This window comes from Labeo rohita, chromosome 14 (assembly GCF_022985175.1).
Source record: "Labeo rohita strain BAU-BD-2019 chromosome 14, IGBB_LRoh.1.0, whole genome shotgun sequence".
Classification (NCBI taxonomy): domain Eukaryota; kingdom Metazoa; phylum Chordata; class Actinopteri; order Cypriniformes; family Cyprinidae; genus Labeo; species Labeo rohita.
Genome location: NC_066882.1, coordinates 26,777 through 49,464, shown reverse-complemented (window position 1 = coordinate 49,464; position 22,688 = coordinate 26,777). Strand labels below are relative to the sequence as shown.

The 22,688-nt window shown below is 41.9% G+C and overlaps 2 protein-coding genes across 11 annotated transcripts; one reads left to right on the top strand and one right to left on the bottom strand.

The window, feature by feature from the left end:
* Positions 1 to 280: 280 nt before the first annotated feature.
* LOC127176647 (uncharacterized) lies at positions 281 to 2,932 on the bottom strand. 3 transcript variants are annotated; one of them, XM_051128435.1, is made up of 7 exons: positions 2,743 to 2,932; positions 2,319 to 2,411; positions 2,082 to 2,245; positions 1,878 to 1,942; positions 1,706 to 1,750; positions 1,469 to 1,620; positions 281 to 1,385 (listed from the first exon to the last, which is right to left on the bottom strand). In XM_051128435.1, exons 4-7 carry the CDS (start codon positions 1,930 to 1,932, stop codon positions 699 to 701), a joined length of 939 nt encoding a protein of 312 aa, XP_050984392.1. In that variant the 5' UTR covers positions 1,933 to 1,942; positions 2,082 to 2,245; positions 2,319 to 2,411; positions 2,743 to 2,932; the 3' UTR covers positions 281 to 698. The 3 variants fall into 3 exon arrangements, with proteins under 3 accessions (XP_050984392.1, XP_050984395.1, XP_050984393.1); XM_051128438.1 differs by having other exon boundaries at positions 2,755 to 2,932; XM_051128436.1 differs by lacking the exon at positions 2,743 to 2,932 and adding an exon at positions 2,533 to 2,679.
* LOC127176625 (cohesin subunit SA-2) lies at positions 2,481 to 22,373 on the top strand. Of its 8 annotated transcripts, none has more exons than XM_051128398.1 (32): positions 2,481 to 2,544; positions 6,105 to 6,141; positions 6,227 to 6,320; positions 6,404 to 6,562; positions 6,636 to 6,732; positions 6,803 to 6,879; positions 7,416 to 7,620; positions 8,414 to 8,565; positions 9,044 to 9,241; positions 9,347 to 9,445; positions 9,827 to 9,906; positions 10,082 to 10,189; positions 10,278 to 10,362; positions 11,141 to 11,243; positions 11,367 to 11,467; positions 14,039 to 14,131; positions 14,526 to 14,618; positions 14,873 to 15,073; positions 15,375 to 15,442; positions 15,532 to 15,619; positions 15,990 to 16,076; positions 17,575 to 17,667; positions 17,886 to 18,045; positions 18,394 to 18,530; positions 18,597 to 18,698; positions 18,777 to 18,907; positions 18,985 to 19,101; positions 19,913 to 20,049; positions 20,956 to 21,034; positions 21,625 to 21,705; positions 21,916 to 22,009; positions 22,090 to 22,373. In XM_051128398.1, the coding sequence occupies exons 2-32, from the start codon at positions 6,119 to 6,121 to the stop codon at positions 22,135 to 22,137; spliced, it is 3,390 nt and encodes a 1,129-aa protein (XP_050984355.1). In that variant the 5' UTR covers positions 2,481 to 2,544; positions 6,105 to 6,118; the 3' UTR covers positions 22,138 to 22,373. The 8 variants fall into 8 exon arrangements, with proteins under 8 accessions (XP_050984355.1, XP_050984351.1, XP_050984358.1 ...); XM_051128394.1 differs by lacking the exon at positions 2,481 to 2,544 and adding an exon at positions 3,170 to 3,240; XM_051128395.1 differs by lacking the exon at positions 2,481 to 2,544 and adding an exon at positions 3,267 to 3,346.
* Positions 22,374 to 22,688: the final 315 nt, after the last annotated feature.

Below are 22,688 nucleotides of genomic sequence, written 5' to 3'. Positions count from 1 at the left end.
AAAGTCCCCACAATTCACAAAAACAAACGTGTGTGTGTGTGTGTGTGTGTGTGTGGATAATTGAACACAAGCACAATTTCCAACTCAGGAGAATCTCCGTAAGTCACTCCACAGATTTCATCCTGCCTTCTTTTGGAAATTAGAATTTTAAGATAAACTAGTAATGAATTATTAAAACATGATATTTACAGAATATTTACCAGGTGAATGTTTTTCAAACACAACACAATTTAATAAGCTCAAGTCAATGGGGCAGTGAGTTCAAAACAGAAGTCTTTATTATTAAAAATGAAGTTGAAATAAGATTGTTACAGGATCTGCTAAAGCATGCATACTGAGAGTTTTATAAAGCCTCGATTTTAATAGGATACACCAAAACCAGCAGTAGAAACAGCACACGTGTTAATGACAGGCTGTTCTGTGTGTGTGTGCGTGTGGGTTTATTGTGTTTCTTATGCTCACGCTGCAAAACGTTAAACGCTAACAGCTGTGTATCTCCAGCTAATGAGGCTCAAACCTGCTGATTTAACAGCGCGAGCGCAGAGACGCTCACAGTATGACGCGCGTTCACGAGCGTCTGTTTCCTGCAGCCTCAGGATTCAGGACAAACTCACAGTGGTGAAAACTACTCAATATTTTATTCAACTTTCTTAACATGAATCACAACGAATGGGACACAATGAATTCAGCAATTCTCTCTACGCGCTGTCTGGCGTTTCGACCGCCGGGTACGAGTGTCGGAGCGGGTCGTAGAGTTCAGACCGGTAGTTGTAGGGATAAAGGTGGCCGTAATACGGGTGTGGATGTTTCTTACTGACGGGCACCGGCGGCTCCGGCTCCGGCTCGTCCTCCTCCGTCACGGGTGCGGGTGGCGGCGGTGGCGCTTTACCCTTGATGGGCCGCGGCGGGTGGTCGATCAGGCAGTCGGGGTCCCAGTAAGGGTCGCAGTCGTATTCCATTCCCTTGTAGACGATGGGGGCCGGCGGAGGAGGCGGGGCCGGATCGGATTTCTTGGAGGGGGCGGGAGGAGGGCCGGGGCCTTCCAGTTTGCAGGTGGGGTGGTAGCGCGGGTCGCACAGCACCGGCACGGCACCGGTCGGCATGTAGACGATGTGCGGCTTGCACAGGGGGTCTTTGCTGTTGCACAGATAGACGACGTCAGCCTGCGCGATGGGCGGAGTCACTGGGGCTTTGACCGCAGCTGGGGGCGGAGCCGGAGGTGGAGCCAGCTTACAGTTCTTGTCTTTGGCAGGGTCACATTTGGGAAGCGGAGGCAGAACCGGAACCCCCAGTTTGCTCTGGTAGTACGAGGCGTTGGGGCCGTAGACGTGCTCCAGGTGTCTCATCTGCTGGTACAGCATGCGGATCCTGTCGATCTCATACAGCTGCGGGAGGAAAAAAGAGCCGAGTCAACACATACATTTGATAAGTGCTGTAAGTGATCTGTGAAAGGCTGCCGTCGTCTTACGCCCTCGGTGTGTCCGATGCTGCTGTAGTATCGGTAATACGCCTGGAAATCTGGACTTTGCTTGTGCCAGCGTGGATCGACGCTGCGCCTGGGTCGAGAACTGGACAGGAATTCATTCGCCTTGTTGGAGTCGATACTGACTGAAGCAACATCTAACACACACACACGAACTCTTAGAGATTTTTTCTCAAGACATATAAACTATTAGATCCTTTGAGTGAGTACAGAGATGTTCACCTTCCTGTTTGAGGATGTTCATCAGGGATTTTGCCTCGAGCTGACCTTAAGGTAAACATTTTAGCACAATTTACCTTTAAGATCAGTGACAAAATATACAAAACTATGGACACAATTGCTTATACTGCTTACAAATACACAGCACATGAATGTGAATCGAATGAAAGCTCACATGGCAGCAGCAGAAGGCAGCTGAACGCAGACAGCAGTCTCACTGCAGACATCATGACCTCTGACCTACAGACATACAGTAACAGTAGAATGTATCTCAACAAACCGAGTGGAACAAGCTGCAAACCTCATTGAACTGAAGGCGACTAAAACACTCTCTAAGCAGAGCAGAATAAATGTTAAGAGTTAAAAAGTGTGCACTCACCTCTCCCGTGACGCCTCTTTCACATCGCTGAGCGCAGACAGGTGATTTTATACTGGTTCTCTGCCAGTCTTCTGTCAATCATTTCAGCTTAGCCCAACTGTTGGTCAGATCCGTGGAAAACCACACCCACTGCTGCAGCCTCCAATTTCACCAGAATGAGGTCTCTGCAGAGCACAAGTGGGTGTTTTCAAACTGGCGGATGTTTCTGCCCTTACCTGACCCCACCCCCAAACACACCCATCAGTGTGACGTGAGCCAATCAGATGACACGGTCGAAAACGCCCCTCCGTTTTGGCCTCGCCCACCGATCTGGAAACTCCCATAACTTTCCTGCAGAGCCCACAGGAATAATCAAAAGTCAAACTTCAGACTTCAGTGTGCGTTTCCTCAAAACAAGTGACAACTGAACAAAGAACATCGATAATTTCACATTTTAAAAACTCAAACTGACGGCTTTCATCAGGTCAGTCGCGTGTGAGCTGCTGTCGCCGGATTATTATCGGTTTAGTTAAAAACAGATGTTTTCCGCCAAGCCGAAACTTTAAAAGCTGCTAATAAAACTGGGTTTTGCAGACGCGACACATTCCTCAAACTTAGACCCCCTTTTATCGCTTTTATTTTCATCCTGAGGAAGAAAAAAAAAACTCAAACACGTCTTCACCTGCTCACATACAATTTTAGAAACACTTTTGCAGCGGAACTCCATCTAACTTATGTTCTTGTAATTGTTACAGGGGCGTAGAGAGGTAATGAAAAATGATGAAGAAGACATTAAGAAAATGGGCTGACAGTGTAGGCGGCGGCTTCTTATGTATTGCTCCATTTGGCAAGTTCAAGGGTCCATTAAAAACAAAGACTGGTAGAGAAAAAAATCCTCAAAATTTTAATTTCATTAGAGAAGGACACCTAGAATGAAGCCCTTGCAGGTTTTCTCAATTCTGGCAGGAGGGTAACTCCAACCTTGATCAGACTCACCTGCCTGTAACTTTCTAGTGATCCTAAAGACCTTGATGAACTTGTTCAGGTGTGTTTGATTAGGGTTGAGCTGAAATCTGCAGGAAAATGGATAAAGGCTGTGTGTTGTCACATATGGCAAGTGCAAGGGTGCATAAAAAACGAATTTTAGACTACAAGCTGCCAAAAAATCGCAGTAGACCTAGTAAGATGATCTTTTCTGTTTCTTGTTTTTTTCCCGCATATTCAAAGACACCGGAGAAAATGAGCTGCGGATCGGGCTGATGGCGCAATGAACGGTGTATTGTCAAGTACGGGAAGTTCAAAGGTCCATAAAATAACTTTACAGTAAAAACTACCCAAAATTTGGATTTCGTTAGAGCAGAAGATCTAGTGTGACGATCAAATGTCATCTTTAACACAGCCATAAAGGAAGTGGAGAAGAAACGCCATGAATTGGGCTGATCGTGCAAAAAGCGGCTGTGGATGTTCAAATATTGCACGATCAAGTCTGCATAATAAACGAAGTTTACACTACGAGCTTCCCAAAATTCGGATTTGGTTAGGGTATTAATACACTTCGAATTAAGTTCTAACGCATCTTCAAAGAGCGCGGAGTAAATTAGTTGTTGTGCGTTTTGCCAATGCGGAATTCATCCAATCAGACTTCACTCTGTTCAGACATTAGCCAATTATTGTTCAGATCACCCCAGTCAGCAGCCAATCGTTTTCCAGAAAAACGCGGCTTCGCCTGGTAACCGGCGGGGGTTTTTCGCGCCGTCACGCACAGACAGATCAATAACTTCACACCGCGTCCGCTAGTGATCAATAGTTGGAAATCTGCTGAAGGTGCCCATTAACTGATTCTGAGGTGAGTCTTTCGTCACACTGATGATCGAGTGTAAAGTAAATTTACCCCACAGGTTCCGATTCCGTGAGGTGATAGAACTGGTCTTTTTGGTGTTGGTTTTGCTTAATTAACGTAAAAACCGACTCCTTATTCTTGAGTGTAGAACGTTTTTCTCGATCCTAAACCTCATGTTTGTGCAGTTTATTAATTTTAAATTGCATTATTGTAATAGGAGGGCCGCCCTCACGGTATTAAAGACATATGACGGGTAAACGGACGGTTGAAAACTGGACCAACACAAAACCGAAGTAGTTAACGTTACCGGAGGCTCAGTATAAAACATGACAGTCAATGATCAGCCGATTTCTCAGCGGCCTTGGTTCAGATTCTTCTTTTCATATAAATTTTCTCCATATGGGGCTCAAAATGGGGTGAAAAGCGCGAACGGACTGCATTTGTGAAAATCCGCTCAAAACTAACCCGCACGTCTCCAGTAAACACACAAAATGGTACATTTCTCCTTTCCTCATTTATCTTAAGTTGCTTATACGTGCTCAATACATCTTATAACGTTACATCCTTTTCTTTCGAATGTCCTTCCAAACGCAAAAGACGCGACCGAGCACGGCGTCCTGTGACCAAGATTCGAGTCGTTGTTCAGAATCGAGTAAGTTTCGCAACAGCATCGTAAGCAAACTATGGTCTGAAGTTCCCTTTAACTCCGTTCGTAACGACAGAACTCGCGACCATAGTTGCTTTTGGCAAAGGCACCACAGGTTAGTCCCTGTGGAGTTACCAATCACGCATTAAAGCAGAAGTCCACTTCCAGAACAACAATTTATGCCTTTTCATGCCTTCATTTCTTCAGTCGTAAAAAAATATGTTTTTTGAGGAAAACATTCCAGCGTTTTTCTCCATATAATGGACTGATATGGTGCCCGGATTTTCTACTTCTAAAATACAGTTTAAATGCGGCTTCAAACGATCATAAATACGGTTGTAAACGATCCCAGCCGAGGAAGAAGAGTCTTATCTAGCGAAACAATCGGTTATTTTCATTAAAAAAAAATATTTTTTTTTTTTTTTTTAATATCTCTCGTATTGACTCTAATATGTCAAAAAAAAATAAAATAAAATAAACAAGAATTTTAAAACTGATTTCATTCGGTTGTCACTTCATTGTTTTTATGATTGTGTTGTATGAAGTTTTGAAGCTCAGTTCATAAAAGCTGAAGGAAGTGTCATGACATTATTACTAGCAGTGTAAGACAATTTGGCTTTTTTTTTTTTTTTTTTTTTTTTTTTTTTTTTTTGTAAGTAGTTCTATTTCAAAAAAATAGGGAAGTGTTGTAACAAGTGTGGCATTAATATGACATTACTGATAATGCAAATTATTTTCCTCTGATCAGACAATGATTTTGGGCCGATTTCTCCCCTTCTGACATTCCTAGGTAATGTCCTGATTATCTTGGTGGATCTAAAGATTATCTTATCAGATTTTCTTGTGGTGTGAGGTGTGTTAAGAGTGACTGAATCTGCTCGGAAGAGTGTCGGAGGCGCCCCGATCGCGAATCATAAACATTAAAAGTTGAATATTTACGTTCAGAAATCCTGATGTGTTGGGGGAACCCTGTGGCACACCACACACTATAGGAGCAGAACGGTTAAATCTAGGACTTTTTTGTCCTCATGTTTGCGGTTTCTTACAAGATTTTAAAAATCTCTAGTGTGTACCCAGCATTATGACAGATAATTTTGTGTCAGTGAAAATCGTGACACAAACATAAAAGATTTGACACAAAAATTCACATTCCTTCTCACTAGAGTTTGTGGTACGTCAAATAATTGAGATGAACCGAGAAATGGCACTGATTGCTTAACTGAGAGTGAAACTCCGAAGTGTTCGACAAGTGAAAATATATCTGTGCTAAACATATGTTGAGTCTCCAGCTCACACAGATCCAAGAATTTATTAGCAGTGGCTAATGTTAGACATAACTTAGTCGCCCAGAGTAAAGCTTTAGTTGCACATGCCATTGATGTACTCGCATTGTAGAAGGTTGAATACTCTTACACATTTGCACACACAAACTGTAAATGTCTTATATACTATTTCTGCAGATTAGTACCTGTCTGTTGATGGATTGATGCGAACGACACTGAGCCGCTGATCAGTAACTGATCTGTGTGTGTGTGTGTGTGTGTGTGTTGATTTCCAGAGCAGCGGAGCAGCATGGATGAGTCTGAGCTGTACAGGTAAACAGAGCGACCGCACACATATAATCGCTTTCATGCTGATGATGTCATCATACTCCCGATGACCCGTGTGTGTGTGACGCAGTTCGGAGGATGAGGATGTCTCTCTGACCGGAAGTGATTTTGAGTTCCAGCTGAAAACCTCCAAGAGAAAACTGAGCTCAAATCAGGGAGCAGCAGTGAGTACAAACACACACACACACACACACACACACACACAGTATAAATGTGTGCTTTAACCGTTTCTCTCTTTCTCTGCTAGTCTCCTAAGAGGGTTCGTCATCCGTCAGTCAGCGGCTCCAGCCAATCACAGACCCCGGAGGACTCACGGCACCTCGGGCCGCATGGCACTCAGACGGACGGCCGTGTCACCGCGTGTCATCTGTATGAAGCGGTGCGGTCAGGACGCAGCGCGCTGCTGGTGAGAGACCACCAATGGTGACAATCGGAGGGGATTTCATGTGTTCGGTCCTCTGATTGGCTGTCTCTCTTAGCCGGTGATAGATGATTGGCTAGAGGAGTACAGAAGCGACAGAGAGGCAGGGCTTCTGGAGCTCATCAACTTTGTGGTTCAGTGCAGCGGCTGTAAAGGTGACGTCAGACACAAATGTAAGCGATATCATGTGTGTTTCCTAAATGATGAACTTGTGTTGTGTTTCAGGTGTCGTCACCAGAGAGATGTTCAGCTGCCTGCAAAACGCTGATATAATTAGTCACCTGACTAAAGAGTTTAACGAGGTGAGAGGAATCGACACGCCACGGTTCTGTTTTTGACTCCAGTCGTATCATTTTCCTTGTAAAGGTGCAGATACGTTTACCGTTGCTCAGTAAATCTGAGTCATTTCAGAGGGCATTGATGAGGGATGTCGCGTGATGGACTTCCAGTGGTGGAGAAGAAATTTCTCTTTTGCATCAGGTTCCAGTTTGGTTGAATTGTAACACGCATTTGCAGCACTGACCATCTGCCAGTGACCTCTGTGCATGTGGAGATTCACAAGTTGGAGCTAAAGCTGCAGATCACAGTGGATGCTGAGTCATATTTCATCATCATTTTTCCCATAACATTCATCGTGTTTTGTCAGCAAGAGTCTGAAAGAAAATAATGAATGTTTGTTTTAAATGTAGGATTTCTTTCTAGTTTTTACTGTTTAAACTCGAGCTTGCAGGTGATTGGACTGCTGTGGTTGTGACCCATCTGAGCTGATGCAGCGTTTGCAGCTGTTTCTGGAGACCAGCACACACACACATACACACACCTCTCTGTGTTTCTGCAGGACTCTGTCAGTTATCCGCTGGTGTCGGTCGGCTCTCAGTGGCGGCACTTTCGTGAAGGCGTGTGCGAGTTTGTGTCTTTGCTGGTTCGTGGCTGTCGTAACAGCCTGCTGTACGATGATTTTCTCTTCTCTTCGTTCATCGCGCTGCTCACGGGTCTGGCCGACTCGCAGGTCCGCGCGTTCAGACACACTAGCACGCTCATCGGTGAGTTTGGCTTTAGTAGTGAGCTTTGTCGTATTATGGCAATAGCTAATAAAACTCGGTGTGAGGGACGTTACTGGTATCACTGGTTTAAAGGGGAAAACATTATGAATAAAACATACTGAGAACAACGCTTTCTATATCACTATTCTTAATAGAATAGCCTTGACTACTATATAGTCAACTTCTAATTTTTTTTCTTGCAGTCCTACGTTTCATGCTCAAAAACTACATTCGGTGCTCACATGAAAGAACAGGAGCGAGTTGTGACAGCGAGTTAAAATATCATATGCTGAGAATAAAATCGGATGATATTTTTCAGCATGTTGTTGCAGATGACAGATGCGCAGTTCCTCCATTATGTGTTGTTAGGGTGGAACTAAGCCTTTAAATGTGTACTGTTTATTATTATTTTTTAAAATAAATTATAATGTAATTGAGTGAGAATTAAACTGAATGAACCTCATGATTACAGCTGAAATTTAATTTGTTTTGATGAAATTTTACAAAATGAACAATGTTATTTTTCCTGTTTATTACTCTGAAGCTGCTGAAACAATCTGTACTGTATAAAACACTTTAGAAATAAATCTGACTTGACTCATTTTAAATTGAAAAGTTCAAATAAGTCATTAAACAATTAAATTAAAATTAAAAGTTTAGCATCAACTGCCTTCGTAATATGCACCCAAGAAGTGTTTTATAACCAGCTGCCACAGGAGTGTGATCCGTCCTCTGGTGTGTGTGTGTGTGTGTGTTTATGTGTGTGTGTCTGTCTGTCTCTGTGTGTGTGCAGCCATGCGGTTGATGTCGTCGATAGTGTCCGTCGCTGCGGAGGTGAATGCTCAAGTGCTGATGACGCGGAGACGCTGTGAGCTGGAGAAGAACAAACCAGTTGAACACAGAGCCATAGACCGCATAGAAGAACTAGAGGACTGTTACAGAGAGGTTAAACACAAACACACACTTATCATTTGACAATCTCAGTGGCATCAAATCAACAATATCACTGAATATTAAGTGTCTTTTAAACATCTTTGTTCAGAATGGTTTACATTTGGCAGCAATATAAAGCATCAGAGGGATATTTTTTTGTAGATTATACATATTGGCTACAATAGTTGAAGTGTAAATCTGTAAAGGTTTGGATTTATTACATTTTGGTGTAGTGGCAAACCTAGTTACTCTTAGCTGATGTGTGTCACTGTCATTGTTTAAAAGTTCATCATGTGTGTGTTTGTGAAGAGATGCAGACACTATTGTCCTGCTACAGCTGCTTTGGAGCAGAGTTTTGGATTTGCATCATTTTTGAAGTTTGCATGATTGATTGTTACTTTCCTGTTTGCTACTGTGAGGCTGCTTTGAGTCTGTATCACATAAAGTGCTGTAGAAATAATTGTGAATTGAGTGAAGTGTGTGTCTACAGCTGCTGGAGCATCAGGAGGACTTGCGCTCTATAATGAATGGGATCTTTAAGGGTGTTTTCATTCATCGGTATCGGGACAGAGTTCCTGAAATCCGGGCCGTCTGCATGGAGGAGATGGGAGTGTGGCTCAGAGAAAACCCCGCCTCTTTCCTCAATGACGAGCACCTCAAATATGTGGGCTGGATGCTGCATGACAAGGTGCAGTGAGCAATATGTGCTGCTCTGATAATCAGATCCAGTCATACATAGAAGCCATACTGCACTGATATGTGATCAGTCATACTGTTTGCGTTTGTTTTTCAGCAAGCTGCCGTGCGACTGCAGTGTGTGTTGACTTTGCAGAAACTGTATGTGGAGAAAGATTTCATCAGCCGGTTAGAGCTGTTCACCAGTCGCTTTAAGGTGATTGCAAACACACAGACAGGCCTGTTGAACTTATGACACCGAATCAGATGAAGTACTGTACAGTTCTGACCACATGTGGAAATGCATTGTACTAGTTACTGCAGTATTTCAACATCTCATGTCTCATGTTTGAAGACGCTGTAAAAGTTAAAAAAAAATCTAAATAATGAGAAAATCATTTTCATATCCTAATGATTTTTGGCATAAAAGAAAAACCGATCATTTCAACCCATACAGTGTGTTTCTGGCTGTTGCTACAAATATACCCCAGCGACTTAAGACTGGTTTTGTGGTCCAGTTTCACATTTTTGGTTGTGTTCTACATTTAGATTTCAGCTGCTGGGGTTTCTTGGTTTAAATGTGTGTTTCTCTGCTCAGGAGCGGATTCTGTGCATGATCCTGGATAAAGACTCGGACGTGGCAGTGGAAACGGTGAAGCTGTTACTGCTCATTAAACAGTGAGTGTCCTTTTCATCCTCACGTGCCGTTCATTAATTACGTGCTGAGCGAGCTCGTTTGGATGTGTGTTCATAGATGGCAGACTGCTCAGAGTGTGAGAACCCCTCGTGTGCATGTGAAGTTGTGCGTCACCCGAGTTTCTTGTATGGCGTGTGTGTGTGTGTGTGTGCGCAGGCAGACGGATGATGGCCTGAGTGAGGAGGAGTGTGCTGCCGTGTATCCGCTGGTTTTTGCCACACACCGAGGTCTCGCCTGTGCAGCCGGAGGATTCCTGTACCACACGTACGTTCAGCTTCATCATGACATTGTCATCATCATCTTCATCTCTTCACACAAACCATCATGAGCATCATGCGATTTGTGTGTGTAGGCTGTGCAGTGTGTTAGATGGGCGGTCAGACAAACGCAGTGTTTCTGTCCTCCGTTTGCTGGCGCATTTCTTTATTGAGAGTGAGGTAAACCGCTCATATCCCATCATGCACATTCTTCTCTGTCTTCTCACAGATCGCGTAATCATTGTGCTGTTGCAGTGGGCATAAACATTTTAAAGTGGATAAAGTGCCCCTAGTATGCTATTTTTAAGATTCCTAATGTTGTTTTGGAAGTCTTCTACAATAGATTTAGGTGCATGGTCAAAAACGCTTCTGTTTTCTCAAAATATGCAGTGAATACACCTCCTTTTTCAATGATTCTCAAACGATTCGTTCGAAGCAGTTCTAAGATTAAGTCTCTCTAAATCCCTCCTTTCCATGTGCCTACTCTGCTCTGATTGGTCAGATGGCCCAGTCTGTTGTGATTGGTCTACCGCGTACAGCGCGTGTCGGAAACGATACGCCCGTTGCTATAGTTCTATATTTTGAATGCTTGATAGAAAATAAGTAGTCGTCAGGGAATTATAAAAGATTGAGGTTGTACTGTTGTGGTACAGTGGAAAAAATGAATTTGAACCACTTTCTGTAATTCCTAGCAGCCTAATCTTTCAGAATGGAAAATAAAACGAACAAACAACAGCAACAAAAAATGCATAACAGGCGCACTTTATTGGATGAAGGTTTTTTGCAATGACCTTTAATTGACTATTAATGGCTATTTTAATTAGTGGTGTATGAGCACAAAAAGTGCATATATGCTCTTCTGTTTGTGTACGCATACAAACTTTCTGAATTTTCCTAATTAATGTTAATGTTTAACTGAATGAATGGCCTGTGACTGGAGCTGTGCTGTGTGTGTCAGTATCATGAACATGCTGCATATCTAGTCGATAGTCTGTGGGATGTTGCGGGGGTGGAGCCAAAAGACTGGGAATTGATGACATCACTTCTGCTGCAGGAAAGTGGTGAGTGTCCAATCAGAGAGTCTTGTGTTTTTTTTTGTTTTTGTTTTTTTTGCTTTAGGTAAACACAGATGAGTGTGTGTGTGTCTGCGTTTGTTTTCCTCTGTGTGTGTGTGTGTGTTGTAGGCGTGGAGGACAAGCTGGAAAGCGCTCTGATTGACATCATGATGTGTGCGGTGAGACAGGCCGCTGAGGCCACGCCCCCCAGCACACGCGCACAGAAGAAGGTGAGACACGATCAGACAGAGCTCAGATGTAGTGAATCTCAGCGTGACCGATTGGGCGGCACTGCTTGTGTTCAGGACAGCAGCAGGATTATTAGCCTGGGCTTGCTTTCTTCACAACAGTTCAACAAGACGTTAATGTAGGGCTGCAAATCCATTCATTAAATAAAAAGACAGATATGCCACATGCTGCCCAATGCTGTCCTTCAAACAATTGCGTGAGAAGTCAAGGCCATTAAAACAAATACTGTATAGTGAAAGTTTCTGTGTACTCGACCACGTTCTTGGAGGCCCTCCAAAACTGCTTGTTTTCCATGTCTTCTTAATTAAACACACCTGATTTAGATCATCAGCTCATTAGTAGAGACTCCAAGACCTGAAATGGGTGTCAGACAAAGGCTACATTACATTAATCCAGATACATTTGAAAACAGAGTTTTCGTTTTAAAACGCTCTCCGTCCACACTAGTGTTTTCAAGCATTTTTAAAATGTTTCTTATCCACACTGAAACGTAGGAAAATGTTAAATTCGCCTTACTGTGTATGCGTAGAAACTCACTGAGAGGATACAGACGGTATAGACGTAATACGTTTGCCGCAGGAGTCAGGACAGCAACTGTGAGTACATTTTCTGCGTTTTGGGGGCCTGGTGCTGGTACCCAACGGTACTTTTTATTCTGTACTGTACTCTGTGTAATAATGAAAACATTTATTTCAGTGAAAAAAGAAGTCAGAAAAGTCTCAATTTCAACATTTTAAACCATAGGGCCCTACAATCTTTGTCTCCCCCCCCCCAGAAATTCTTGTTTTAATTTCTCTGATAATCAAACGAAGGCATGAAACATTTTTTTTTTTTTTTCTTTTTTAATCAAATGAAAATTTAAACCCTTTTATTTATTTATTATTTTTTTTAATACATGGAAGAAAAATTGTGTGGATATTCGGTTTAAGAAGTTTTAATAATAGTTGTAGTATTTTTTTGTACAATTAAGTGATTAATCTTGTAGTAATATTTATTTTTATCATTTAATTGTTTTATTTACATTCGGCAGAAATATGAATATATAAAGACCAATATTTTACTGTACAAAAGTAATACAAGACTTATATATATTTCTGTTACATGTTAAATTGTACTTTTATTTTGACGGGTTGCCGTTTAGTTTCTGTTTGTATGCAGTATGATAATGATGCTAGTTTTCTCAAATGAAAGGGTAAAATTCACATGAAGTGACTCTCACAGCAAGATCAAGTTTGTGTTCATGTCGTCATTTAGTGATACACAGAGGCCGAAAATCACCGCAAATGTCACGTGTGTTTCAGTATTTATGTAGTAAACAAACCCGCGTCTTTGCCATTCATTCATACAGAGGCAAACGGAACAAACAGGATTCATATTTAAACCGTCTTTTTGCGTTTCAATATTCACAGACACTGGTGCATATCGCAATCCGAATTAAGTGACAGACCAACTTTTGATTTATTTCTCCAAAATTCGACAAATTTCTTGGCATTCTGCTATAGAGTAAATTTCATTTTTATGAATGGACTTGCGATCCCGTCCGTGTTTTTGCAGAGAAATTATAGACACACGTCCGTGTAGAGACAGAAATGACATGCCGTAGTGCAAGTAAGAATAATACCATAAGGTTATTTAGTTTGTTTAATAAAAGATTATAGACCTGTTCTATAGGAAAGGTAACCTTGAATGAATGTAATTTGGCGCTATATTGAAAATAAAATGAACTTGACCTTCAAGGGGAAACACTGTAGATTGTCCTAAGTTTTACAGGAAGATGATGGTTTAAATTGCTAAATTAAATTAAATTAAAAACGATACAGGTGGGAAAAATGATAAAAGCACAATCTCTGTGTTCTCAAGTAAGAGGAAAGCTCTGTAGAAGCGCACACTCAGGTCAAGTCACCTTTATATCTACTGCGTTTTATACAATACACATTGTCTCAAAGCAGCTTAACAGTGTCAAACAGAATAAGTGTGTCAGTAATGCAAATAAAACTTAATTCTGCTGTAAAGCAGCTCTAAAAAGACAATAGTAAACAGTCATTTACTCCTATGACATTCTGTTGTTTCTTCATCCTGTGATTCTTGTTGTATGATGTTGTGCATTTACAGTCAGTCAGTTGTTACTCTCACAAAATACCATTTCTTACAATACATGTAGAATATTTGTCCAACAGCAAATATTCAGGGAAAAAATTGATGTTTTTGCATTCAGCGTTAATTATGCTATAGCGTTCTCTGTGAAGTGAAGTCTGTGAAGTTTGTCACCGATGTGTTTTCGCCATAGAAATGCGTTATTCACTGCTGTAAAGTCACGTGTCCGGCAGACGATTTCCATTCAAAGCACGCAGACACAATTAATCGATAATCACATTGATTATTTTCACTGTTGACTCTTTGTTGCAGATCTGCATTAATGTATCTTTTTTTTTTTGCACTAGACAGAGTGGCAGAAGCTTTCTCTAATCACTCGCTCCAGATCTGCTCGAGGGTTAGCATGTCTTACTCTGTTGTTGTCCTGACCAATGCAGAACTGTGTGTGTGTATTGTAGAACCTGACGGCGCGGGAGAAGAGGCTTCAGGCTCAAGAGCGCAGACGCATCACAAACCATTTCATCCCCGTGCTGCCTCAGTTACTGGCTAAGGTGAGTCTGACAGCGAGTCCATTTGAGAGAATCAAATGCCTGAGAGGCCGTCATCGTTTCGTTGTTGATCTCAGACATGATGATGCTGTTTGGATTAGAAAGAAATCTCCATAATTATGATTATAAACAGTCTGTTTTCATAAAGGAGCTCAAATCTCCTAGCAGTGCCGTCCCTCGCCAAACTCATCGTCTAATGCAGTTTTATCACTGGTAGAATGTAAAATGGGTAATATATTTCAGTACAAGCAGCCGAATGTAATGTATGCAGTACGTTAAACCTTTATCCTGCGGCAGCAGTTTAAAGTGAAACCCGTCCCGGCCAGACTAATCAGAGACGTGATGTGAGCTGAAGATGTCAGTGACTACAGTCAGTAAAGTGCGTGTTTCCTTTCAGTTCTCTGCAGACGTCGTGAAGGTGAGCTGTTTGCTCAGAGCGCCGCTGTATTTTCAGCTGGAGGTTTACACCACGTCTGGACGCCTGGAGAAAGTACGAGCCATCTCTGATCGATCACATCACGTTTCCACGTATCCATACATGTAAATCTCTTGTGGTGTAAAATGACGCGTGAGCTGTCGCTCATCATTTGCATCCGAATGTGTATATTTGGGTTCTTGTGACTTTTTTTTGAGGCAGAAAAAGTTTTAGGTAAGAAAAGATTTAGATGAAGGTGAACAGACAGATGAAGTGCAGCGAGAGTTTGGTGTGATGAAATGAGCGTGTTTCTGTCTGTCGTCTCTCAGTGTCTGGATCTGCTGCTGTCTCAGGTGTGCGACATCATGCTGAAGCACCGTGAGGAGTGCGTGTTAGAGGCTTGTGTGCGTGTGTTGTGTACGTTGTGCAGCGATTGTTACAGCTTCTGTGGCCGAGCCGAGAGAGCCGTCAGTCAGCTGCTGGATTCAACCGTGGAGAAATTCACTTCAAACCTCGCTGAGATACTGCAGGTACACAAACACACCCGAGTCTGGAACAGCATCGCAGACGCATGTGCTCTCACCAATTCACAGCTTTATTACATGTCGTGCTCCTTTATTTGATGGAGCGACCAGTCCAGTCCTACGCAACAACAACACTGCCTCGACCAGTGGCACGAGATCAAAGCAGATCTGACAGAAGATTACACACTTCAGCTCTACTGAAGTTAAAAGTCGTTTTTCTGTTACTGAATTTCCCCAAAAGGAGGTTTTGTCAGAATTTTCTTACTTCTTGAAAATGATGGTGTGTGTGTGTGCTGGTGTTCCTCAGGGATCAGCTGATGAAGATGATCTGTATGGAGCTGCTTCCTCTCTGAACATTCTGGCTGCCTTCTGCTGGTGTGTGTGTGTGTGTGTGTGTGTTTACGTGTGATAATGGTAGGATAGTGTCTGGAAGTGTCTCTACAATGTGTTTTTGTGTCTGTCAGTGCCAGAGATTTGACCGGAAGGAACCTGTTTGAGTTCTGCTTTCAGCTGCTGAAGATGGGAATAGAGACAAGAGAAATCAACGAGAAGGTCTCACACACACACACACACACACACACACACACACATTCTGTTGGTATATGTGTTTTATGGGGACTCTCTATAGGTGTGATGGTTTTTCTACTGTACAAACTGCATTTTCTATCGCCTAACCCTAAACACAAACCTTACAGATTTACTTGGTCATTGTGTGTATGAGATTATTTATAATAACAGTAAATCATCAGAGATTTTTCTGTGTGATTGTTTACATTCATATCTCATCCACACCTCCATAGAAAGTTATTGATTGCTAGCATTATATGCTCATGCTAATTGCATGAAAATTACAATTACAGTGTAATTGTAGTAATTACAGTCTTTTAAACTTGCACTCATCATATTGTCGTGGTGTGTGTAGCTGATGGTTCCAGCTCTGAAGTGCTCAGTCTTCCATCTGTTCTGGAAAGGAACAAAGATCACGCAACACACTCCAGCTAAAGACAAGGTGCGTCATCTTTCATCTCGCTGTCTCCGTCATGTTCGTTCTCTGTGTTTGTTCAGAAGAAGCTTCTGACCGAATGTGGTTGAATCTTCAATCAGACTTGGGTACAATGACTTCCTGTCAAGCCACAGGAAAAGTGCATGCAGGACTGACAGTCAGTTCTAAACTATCAGCCATTTCTTCTGACAGATCAAGGCTGCGACACTAATGTTGTCCACTGCAGGAATCTCTGGAGTCTGATCTTTTCCATTTTCATCATTTTGAATGATAATTGAATAGGAACAGTTCATTGGTAGTGCATTGACAACTGTTTTTTGTTTTGTTTTTTCCCAAAGAAATCTGTGTAGTAGTTTAGGTTAGGGCTGGGCGATAATTCGATAACAATAATTATCGCAATATAATTTTCCTCGATAAAACGGTATGAAGAGTTCGATGAATGCTCGATATAATTTTTATGCATCAAAAGTGGAACGAAACAGCACGACTCATTTGAATCACGCCACATGGACTGTTTATCCGCTCGGACCACAGTTCAAACAGCCACGCCCTGTATAAGACACTTACCCTCAGTCATTCACTGTCTGGTCTACCGTTCACATCCCCTATGCTAGCTCCAGACCACTCATCGTTTTTTCAATTGGACTCCCCTGTGAATCATCGTGGTTTTCCCCTTACGGACTCACTACAACTGCTCAACTAATGCAAGGACTTTTAGATAAGCTTATCATTGCTCAACCCATTCTTGCACTCCATTTTACAGCCCTGTCAATAAAGCTTGTTTGGTTTTGCACCTTACCTCTGCCTCTGGTCTCATCCCTGTTGTAACGTGACAATGGGAGACCAATCCTTAAAAAAAAAAAAAAAAAAAACACTGGGTCAGAATAAATTTAACCATATAAAACTGAGGTTGCTACAATTTGTACAGATGTTACTGATTGATAATGAACAAAAAATTACCTCTGCATCCTCAAGATACTATCAAATGTGCGTTTCTAAGAGACAAAAAAGTGATCTTCTTCTTCTTCTTCTTCTTCTTCTCATTATTATTATTAATATTATTATTATTATTATTATCATCATCATTATCAGACAACCCAAACCTGTTTCTTGATTTTAAACAATATAACTCATTAGAACATGCAGAAATAAATTTTTCTATTTAGATATTTATTTTAAGGTCTGGTTTCTACAACTTTCACTTTGGAGCAAAAATCTGACTTTAAACTTGAAAGAAATAAAGATTTGACAATTATCGTGATAATTTTTTTGCCCATATCGCCCAGCCCTACTTTAGGTCAATAAATAATAATCATATAATAGGTTAGCCTAACACAGTACACATAAAGGTTATTTGAATAGAAATATAATAGAAAGTGTTAGTGATCATGAAAGCCTGATTTCCCATGTACACTGTTTGCCTAAAGACAGCAGGTGGCGCCGATGCTCAGGCCGTCATCGCAGTATTTATCACTGTATGTAAGGCTGGTTGTCTGTCTGTCAGGTTGAACTGAAGCGTGTGATGAAGGCTCTTCACTCGTTCTGTGTGGTGTGTCAGAGCTGTCTGTCTGTGGCTCAGAGTCACATCAGGAACCAGGTACAGGCTCTCAGTCTCAGATTCACTCACACACACACTCACACACACGTTGAGACTATCGTCTCAGGCCGAGCTCAGTTTACGTGGCTTTCAAACATCCGGAATCACTGTGCTGCTCACATCACACCGCATTCGTTCTAGTCTCGTCGCAGTGCTGTGCAAACAACGCGACAGCGGTGACTTTGACCATCAGTGAAAGCTCACCCGTGTGTCCGCAGGCGTTCGTGTGTCTGTGTGACGTGCTGCTCGTCTTCGGGAAGCCGTGCGAAGGAGACGGTTCACCGCTGCAGCGCTTCAGTCCTGATGACTCTCTCAAAGCAGAAATGGCTTCTTTCATCATCGACTACGTCTTCGCCGACCCTGACGAGGATCTGGCTGGTACACGTTTATCTGGATATAAGAATGTGTTCAGGAGAGCTTCACGCTGACTTGTGTTCTTAGAGATCAAATCTAATATCGGTGTCAAAAAAGAAAGATGCAATTCTCTTAATTAAGCATTTTGTCAAAAACATTGGGTATTCAGATTGATCTCATTTTCTGGGGAAATGTTTTCCCCCTGATGTAACACTAGGTGAAAAAACAACTCCTGCGCGCGCGCACACACACACACACACACATTTACACTGTAACTTTCTCTAAAAGCAGTCGTCTTTTGATAAGAACATTGCGTCTGAAATGAAGATCTTCATCAGATGTAAGTTGTTCAGCAGGAGGATTGTGCTGCAGGTGAGGAAGAGGGTCAGGAGATGAAGATGGCTGCTTTGCTGGAGAGGAGGAATCAGTTGGCTGGATACTGTAAACTCATCATATACGGAGTCCTGGAGCTGCGTGCTGCCACGGATATACTCAAATACTACAATAAGGTATTAATTATATATGATGTCCTAAAAGAAACATTTATTTATTTACTTATTCATTCATATTTGTAGTTCTACAGGGATTTCGGTGACATCATCAAAGAGACTCTCAGCAAATCCAAGATGATCAGCTCAGTGGAAAGTGCCAGGACTGTGTGCTTGTGTCTGCAGCAGGTGTGTGTGTGTGTGTGTGTGTTTGATTAGTGGTTCTTTGGTGTTTTCATCTCTCTCTATGTGTGTGTTTGTGTGTAGCTCTTCTCTGGGCTGGAGCAGGACGGTCGTGATGAGGAGTTGACAGAGATCAGGCTGCTGGCAAAGAAACTGGCGATGAACTTCAGCATCAATCTGCGTCTGATCCGTAAACCGCTGCTGGTTTTACATCAGTGTGTATCTACCTGCTCATCACACTGCTCTGTCTTTATTTCTCTCTCTCATTTGTAATCGTTCGTGGTTTGCGTAGGGACGGCATCCGTTTCGCGAGTCGAGGGCTCGATGAGGGAGACCTGACAAATTTGAGTTTTCTGGAGATTCTGAGTGAATTCAGTTTCAAACTCCTGCAGCCTGAGCGCAAGCAGCTGTGAGTATCGCCGACGGCCACGCTGAGATCGGCCGTATTCAGCTGCGGCCGGTTGCGTCAACTTAGCCTCTCTTTTAAGACAGTGTCTTAAGAATTAGTCTGACTAACTAGCACAGGGGTGTCAAACTCCGGTCCTGGAGGGCCGCAGCCCTGCAGAGTTTAGATACAACCCTAATTAAACACACCTGATCCAACCAATCAAGTCCTTCAGGCTTATTTGAAAACTGCATAGTATGTGTGTTGAAGCAGGGTTGGAACAAAACTCTGCAGGGCTGCGGCCCTCCAGGAACTGAGTTTGACACCCCTGAACTAGCACTTAGCCAAGAGTAATCAGTCTTATTTTTTGGATTCAACTTAGACTAATCTATATTTTTATGCACATGAATTTAAAAAAAATATGACTAGTCTTAAAGAAGAACTACTACGGACTAACTCGTGTGATTCCAACACGGGACGCATCTCCCATATAAAGAATAAAGCAGCAAACTGTCTATATTGCTGCTTTAGTTCATCATTGAGATGAATTACATAAAATTCATCCTGTAAAGCTCCATTGGAAAAGACTAGTTTACCAGAAAGTTTCACAGACATACTTTGCGGTTGCAGTCTGTGTTTTTCCCAGAGCAAATTTACTGCTGTTTTTCAGATAAAGCCCTGTTTGAACAGTTTTTCATTGGGACGTCTGTAAAACAAATAGTGTACACAGAGACGTTCGTCCCACCGAAACGGTGCATGGAATCTTGATATTGATATTCCTCTGCCAAATAAATGCTTTCTACTGCCCTGCAGTCAGTCTGTGTCTATGCTGTAGATCGCTGTATCTGCGCCGTGTGTTTGCCTCGGTGAGCAACAGTGAGTTTGTGGGGATGTACGAACGATCGCTGACTTCAGGATCGAAAGAAACTCCAGCAGCAGAAACACCCAGCAGGAAACGCAGACGCGCACACAGTCAGTACACGTACACTCATATTAACACACATTGGTGGGGACATTTCACAGACTCATTAGCATATACAAAAAACTGAGGTCAGTAATATTTTTTTTTAAAAGAAATTAATACTTCTATTCATCAAGGAAATTGATCAAAAGTGACAGTAAAGACATTTATATTGTTACAAAAGATTTCTATTTCTGTTCTTTTAAACTTTTTATTCATCTGTGAATCCTGAACAATAAAATGTGTAAAACCCTAACCCTAACCCTTTCCACAAAAATATTGTGCAGCACAACTGTTAACATTGCTAATAATCAGAAATGTTAGTTAAGCGGCAATATCAGAATGATTTCTGAAGGATCATGTGACACTGAAGACTGGAGTAATGATGCTGAAAATTCAGCTTTGATCAGTCAATTACATTTTAGCAGATATTCACATAGAAAACTATTTTAAATAGTAGTAATATTTCAGTTTTTACTGTGTTTTTGATCAAATAAATGCAGCCTTGGTGAGCAGAAGAGAGCCTTTCAGAAACATTAAAACATCTCGCAACCCTAAACCGATGAATGCTGAAGCAATGCCACAAGAGTGTGTGTGTGTGTGTGTACTTGTTTTTGCTACATAGTGGGGACCAAATGTCCCCACAAGGATAGTAAAACCGGAAATTTTTGGCTGCTGGCCTGCAGTCCCCACAATGTTAAAAAATGATTAAAAATAGTAAATGATGTTTATCTGAAAGTGTAACGATGCAAACATGTTTTCTGTGAGGTTTAACATGTTTCTAGGTTTAGGGTTAGGGTTAGGGTTGGGTTAGGGGATAGACAATATCGTTTGGTCAGTATAAAATCTATAGAAGTCTATGGAAAGTCCCCACAATTCACAAAAACAAATGTGTGTGTGTGTGTATGAGAGAGCAGGTTTGATCAGCGGTTTGGAAACTCCAGCTGTAATGTCACACACACGCCATATCGACATGGATGATGATTTCACAGACGGGTATTTATATCCACTCATAAACTACATTACAAAACATATAATACAAATGCGTATGTTACAGAAATGTGATGGTCACACGTGTCAATAAGTTCATTCTTGTTGAAGACGACAACACTTCAGCGATTGGTAACGCAGGGCATTAGCCGCAGTCCTGCAGAGTTCAGCTCCAACACTAATAAAGACTCGCCTGTCTGTAGCTTCCTGGTAACAATCCAGGCCTCAATGAGCTTGTTCAGGTGTGTTTGATTAGGGTTGAAGCAGAACTCCGCAGGGCTGTTTGCCACCCCTGGCCTAATGTCACGTGTGCTTTATGATCCTGTTCACAAACATCTTCATCAGCTGAACCTTTCTGAGCTCAAATAATGACTTTTTCAGTCATTCACGGTTCTCTGATGTCGGTTATCGGTCGTGTGACATGCCAACAAATATTTCATTGTTTTGTAATGATTTATTTATTACTAGACCCCTAAAATACAAACGAAGAGCTTGTGACATTTGTAACCTGGACTGATAATATACTGAACAAAAGGTTAATATTTGAGCAGCTTAAAGACACACACACACACACACACTTTCACGTCTGTCTGTAGGTCTGTCCTGAGGAAGAGTGTGATTCGCAGCAGACAGCAATCGAGTCTGTTCTCTCAGAGCATCCAGTCTCATCTCAGCACGTGAGTGTGTTCATGCTTTTCATCTGCGCTTCTGCTCGTTTCACAATATTCATGTGTACAGAACAGAGTTTTCAAAATTGATATTAACAAGCAAAACTATATGAATCAGAATTAAGGGGCAGACAGAAAAATTCTGGCAAAATGAAATGTATGCATGGTTTAGCAGCACCTTGTGCTAAAAACACATTAACTGTGTGTGTGTCCATTCAGACTCTCTCTGGGTCGTGAAGATGCTTCAGAGGATGAGGAGGAGCCAGAAATTGAAGATTACGATAATGAAGACTCTGAGCTGGACATCACTTTGGTGAGTTAAAGCCACTGTAGGCTCACTGATTGATCAGCACAAGCCTCTTCTTCATCCTCCTCCTCTTCCTCCGTCTGCAGCCCTCCACACACGGCTCCGCCAGCTTCCTGGAGGATCTGTTCGAATGAAACCGGGATCCTGACACGTTCGCATTTCACCAGAGCATTATGGGATGTTGTGTTACTGTAGCTGTTTTTTTTAATATCCCTGTAGAACGGTTCACTTGATTCATTCATGTCACCAGGTTGTTGGTCTGAATGTGAAGAGCATAAAAACAGGTTTGATTTCATGATTGTTAAAAATGATGCCAGTTTAAGTGTTAGTTTTGTTCATTATCTTTGTTTAAATAAATAACTTGCATTTATTTCTCTTTCTCATACCTGTCTTTTTTCATGCAAGATTTCACAATGCATTTATGATGACTGTACACAAAGGGACAGTACAGGTGTGTGTTTCATATAATGGAAAGGACTGTTGCTAAACACAGACCATAATCAGCTGTCAGCAAACCGACGCAGAGCACAACATACAACACCATGTATTACATCATAAACACAGTATGTACAAAATATACTGTGCAAATGAGAGGCAGTGAAAAGAAGCTTCATCAATGTCCGATCAGAGGCGGGAATCTGCTTTGATTGGATCCCGCATCTTCGGCCATCTTTAAGATGTTCGA

What these genes read in the sequence shown, in the direction of transcription:
- LOC127176647 (XM_051128435.1), bottom strand. Translation starts at nt 1,932, where the DNA reads ATGATGTCTGCAGTGAGACTGCTGTCTGCGTTCAGCTGCCTTCTGCTG. An exon ending in GAACATCCTCAAACAGGAAG is followed by an intron (nt 1,621 to 1,705) that starts GTGAACATCTCT and finishes TGTGTGTGTTAG; the next exon opens with ATGTTGCTTCAGTCAGTATC. An exon ending in GCATCGGACACACCGAGGGC is followed by an intron (nt 1,386 to 1,468) that starts GTAAGACGACGG and finishes TTCCTCCCGCAG; the next exon opens with CTGTATGAGATCGACAGGAT.
- LOC127176625 (XM_051128394.1), top strand. Translation starts at nt 3,171, where the DNA reads ATGGCAAGTGCAAGGGTGCATAAAAAACGAATTTTAGACTACAAGCTG. An exon ending in GATGAGTCTGAGCTGTACAG is followed by an intron (nt 6,142 to 6,226) that starts GTAAACAGAGCG and finishes TGTGTGACGCAG; the next exon opens with TTCGGAGGATGAGGATGTCT. An exon ending in TGTGCTTGTGTCTGCAGCAG is followed by an intron (nt 18,699 to 18,776) that starts GTGTGTGTGTGT and finishes GTTTGTGTGTAG; the next exon opens with CTCTTCTCTGGGCTGGAGCA.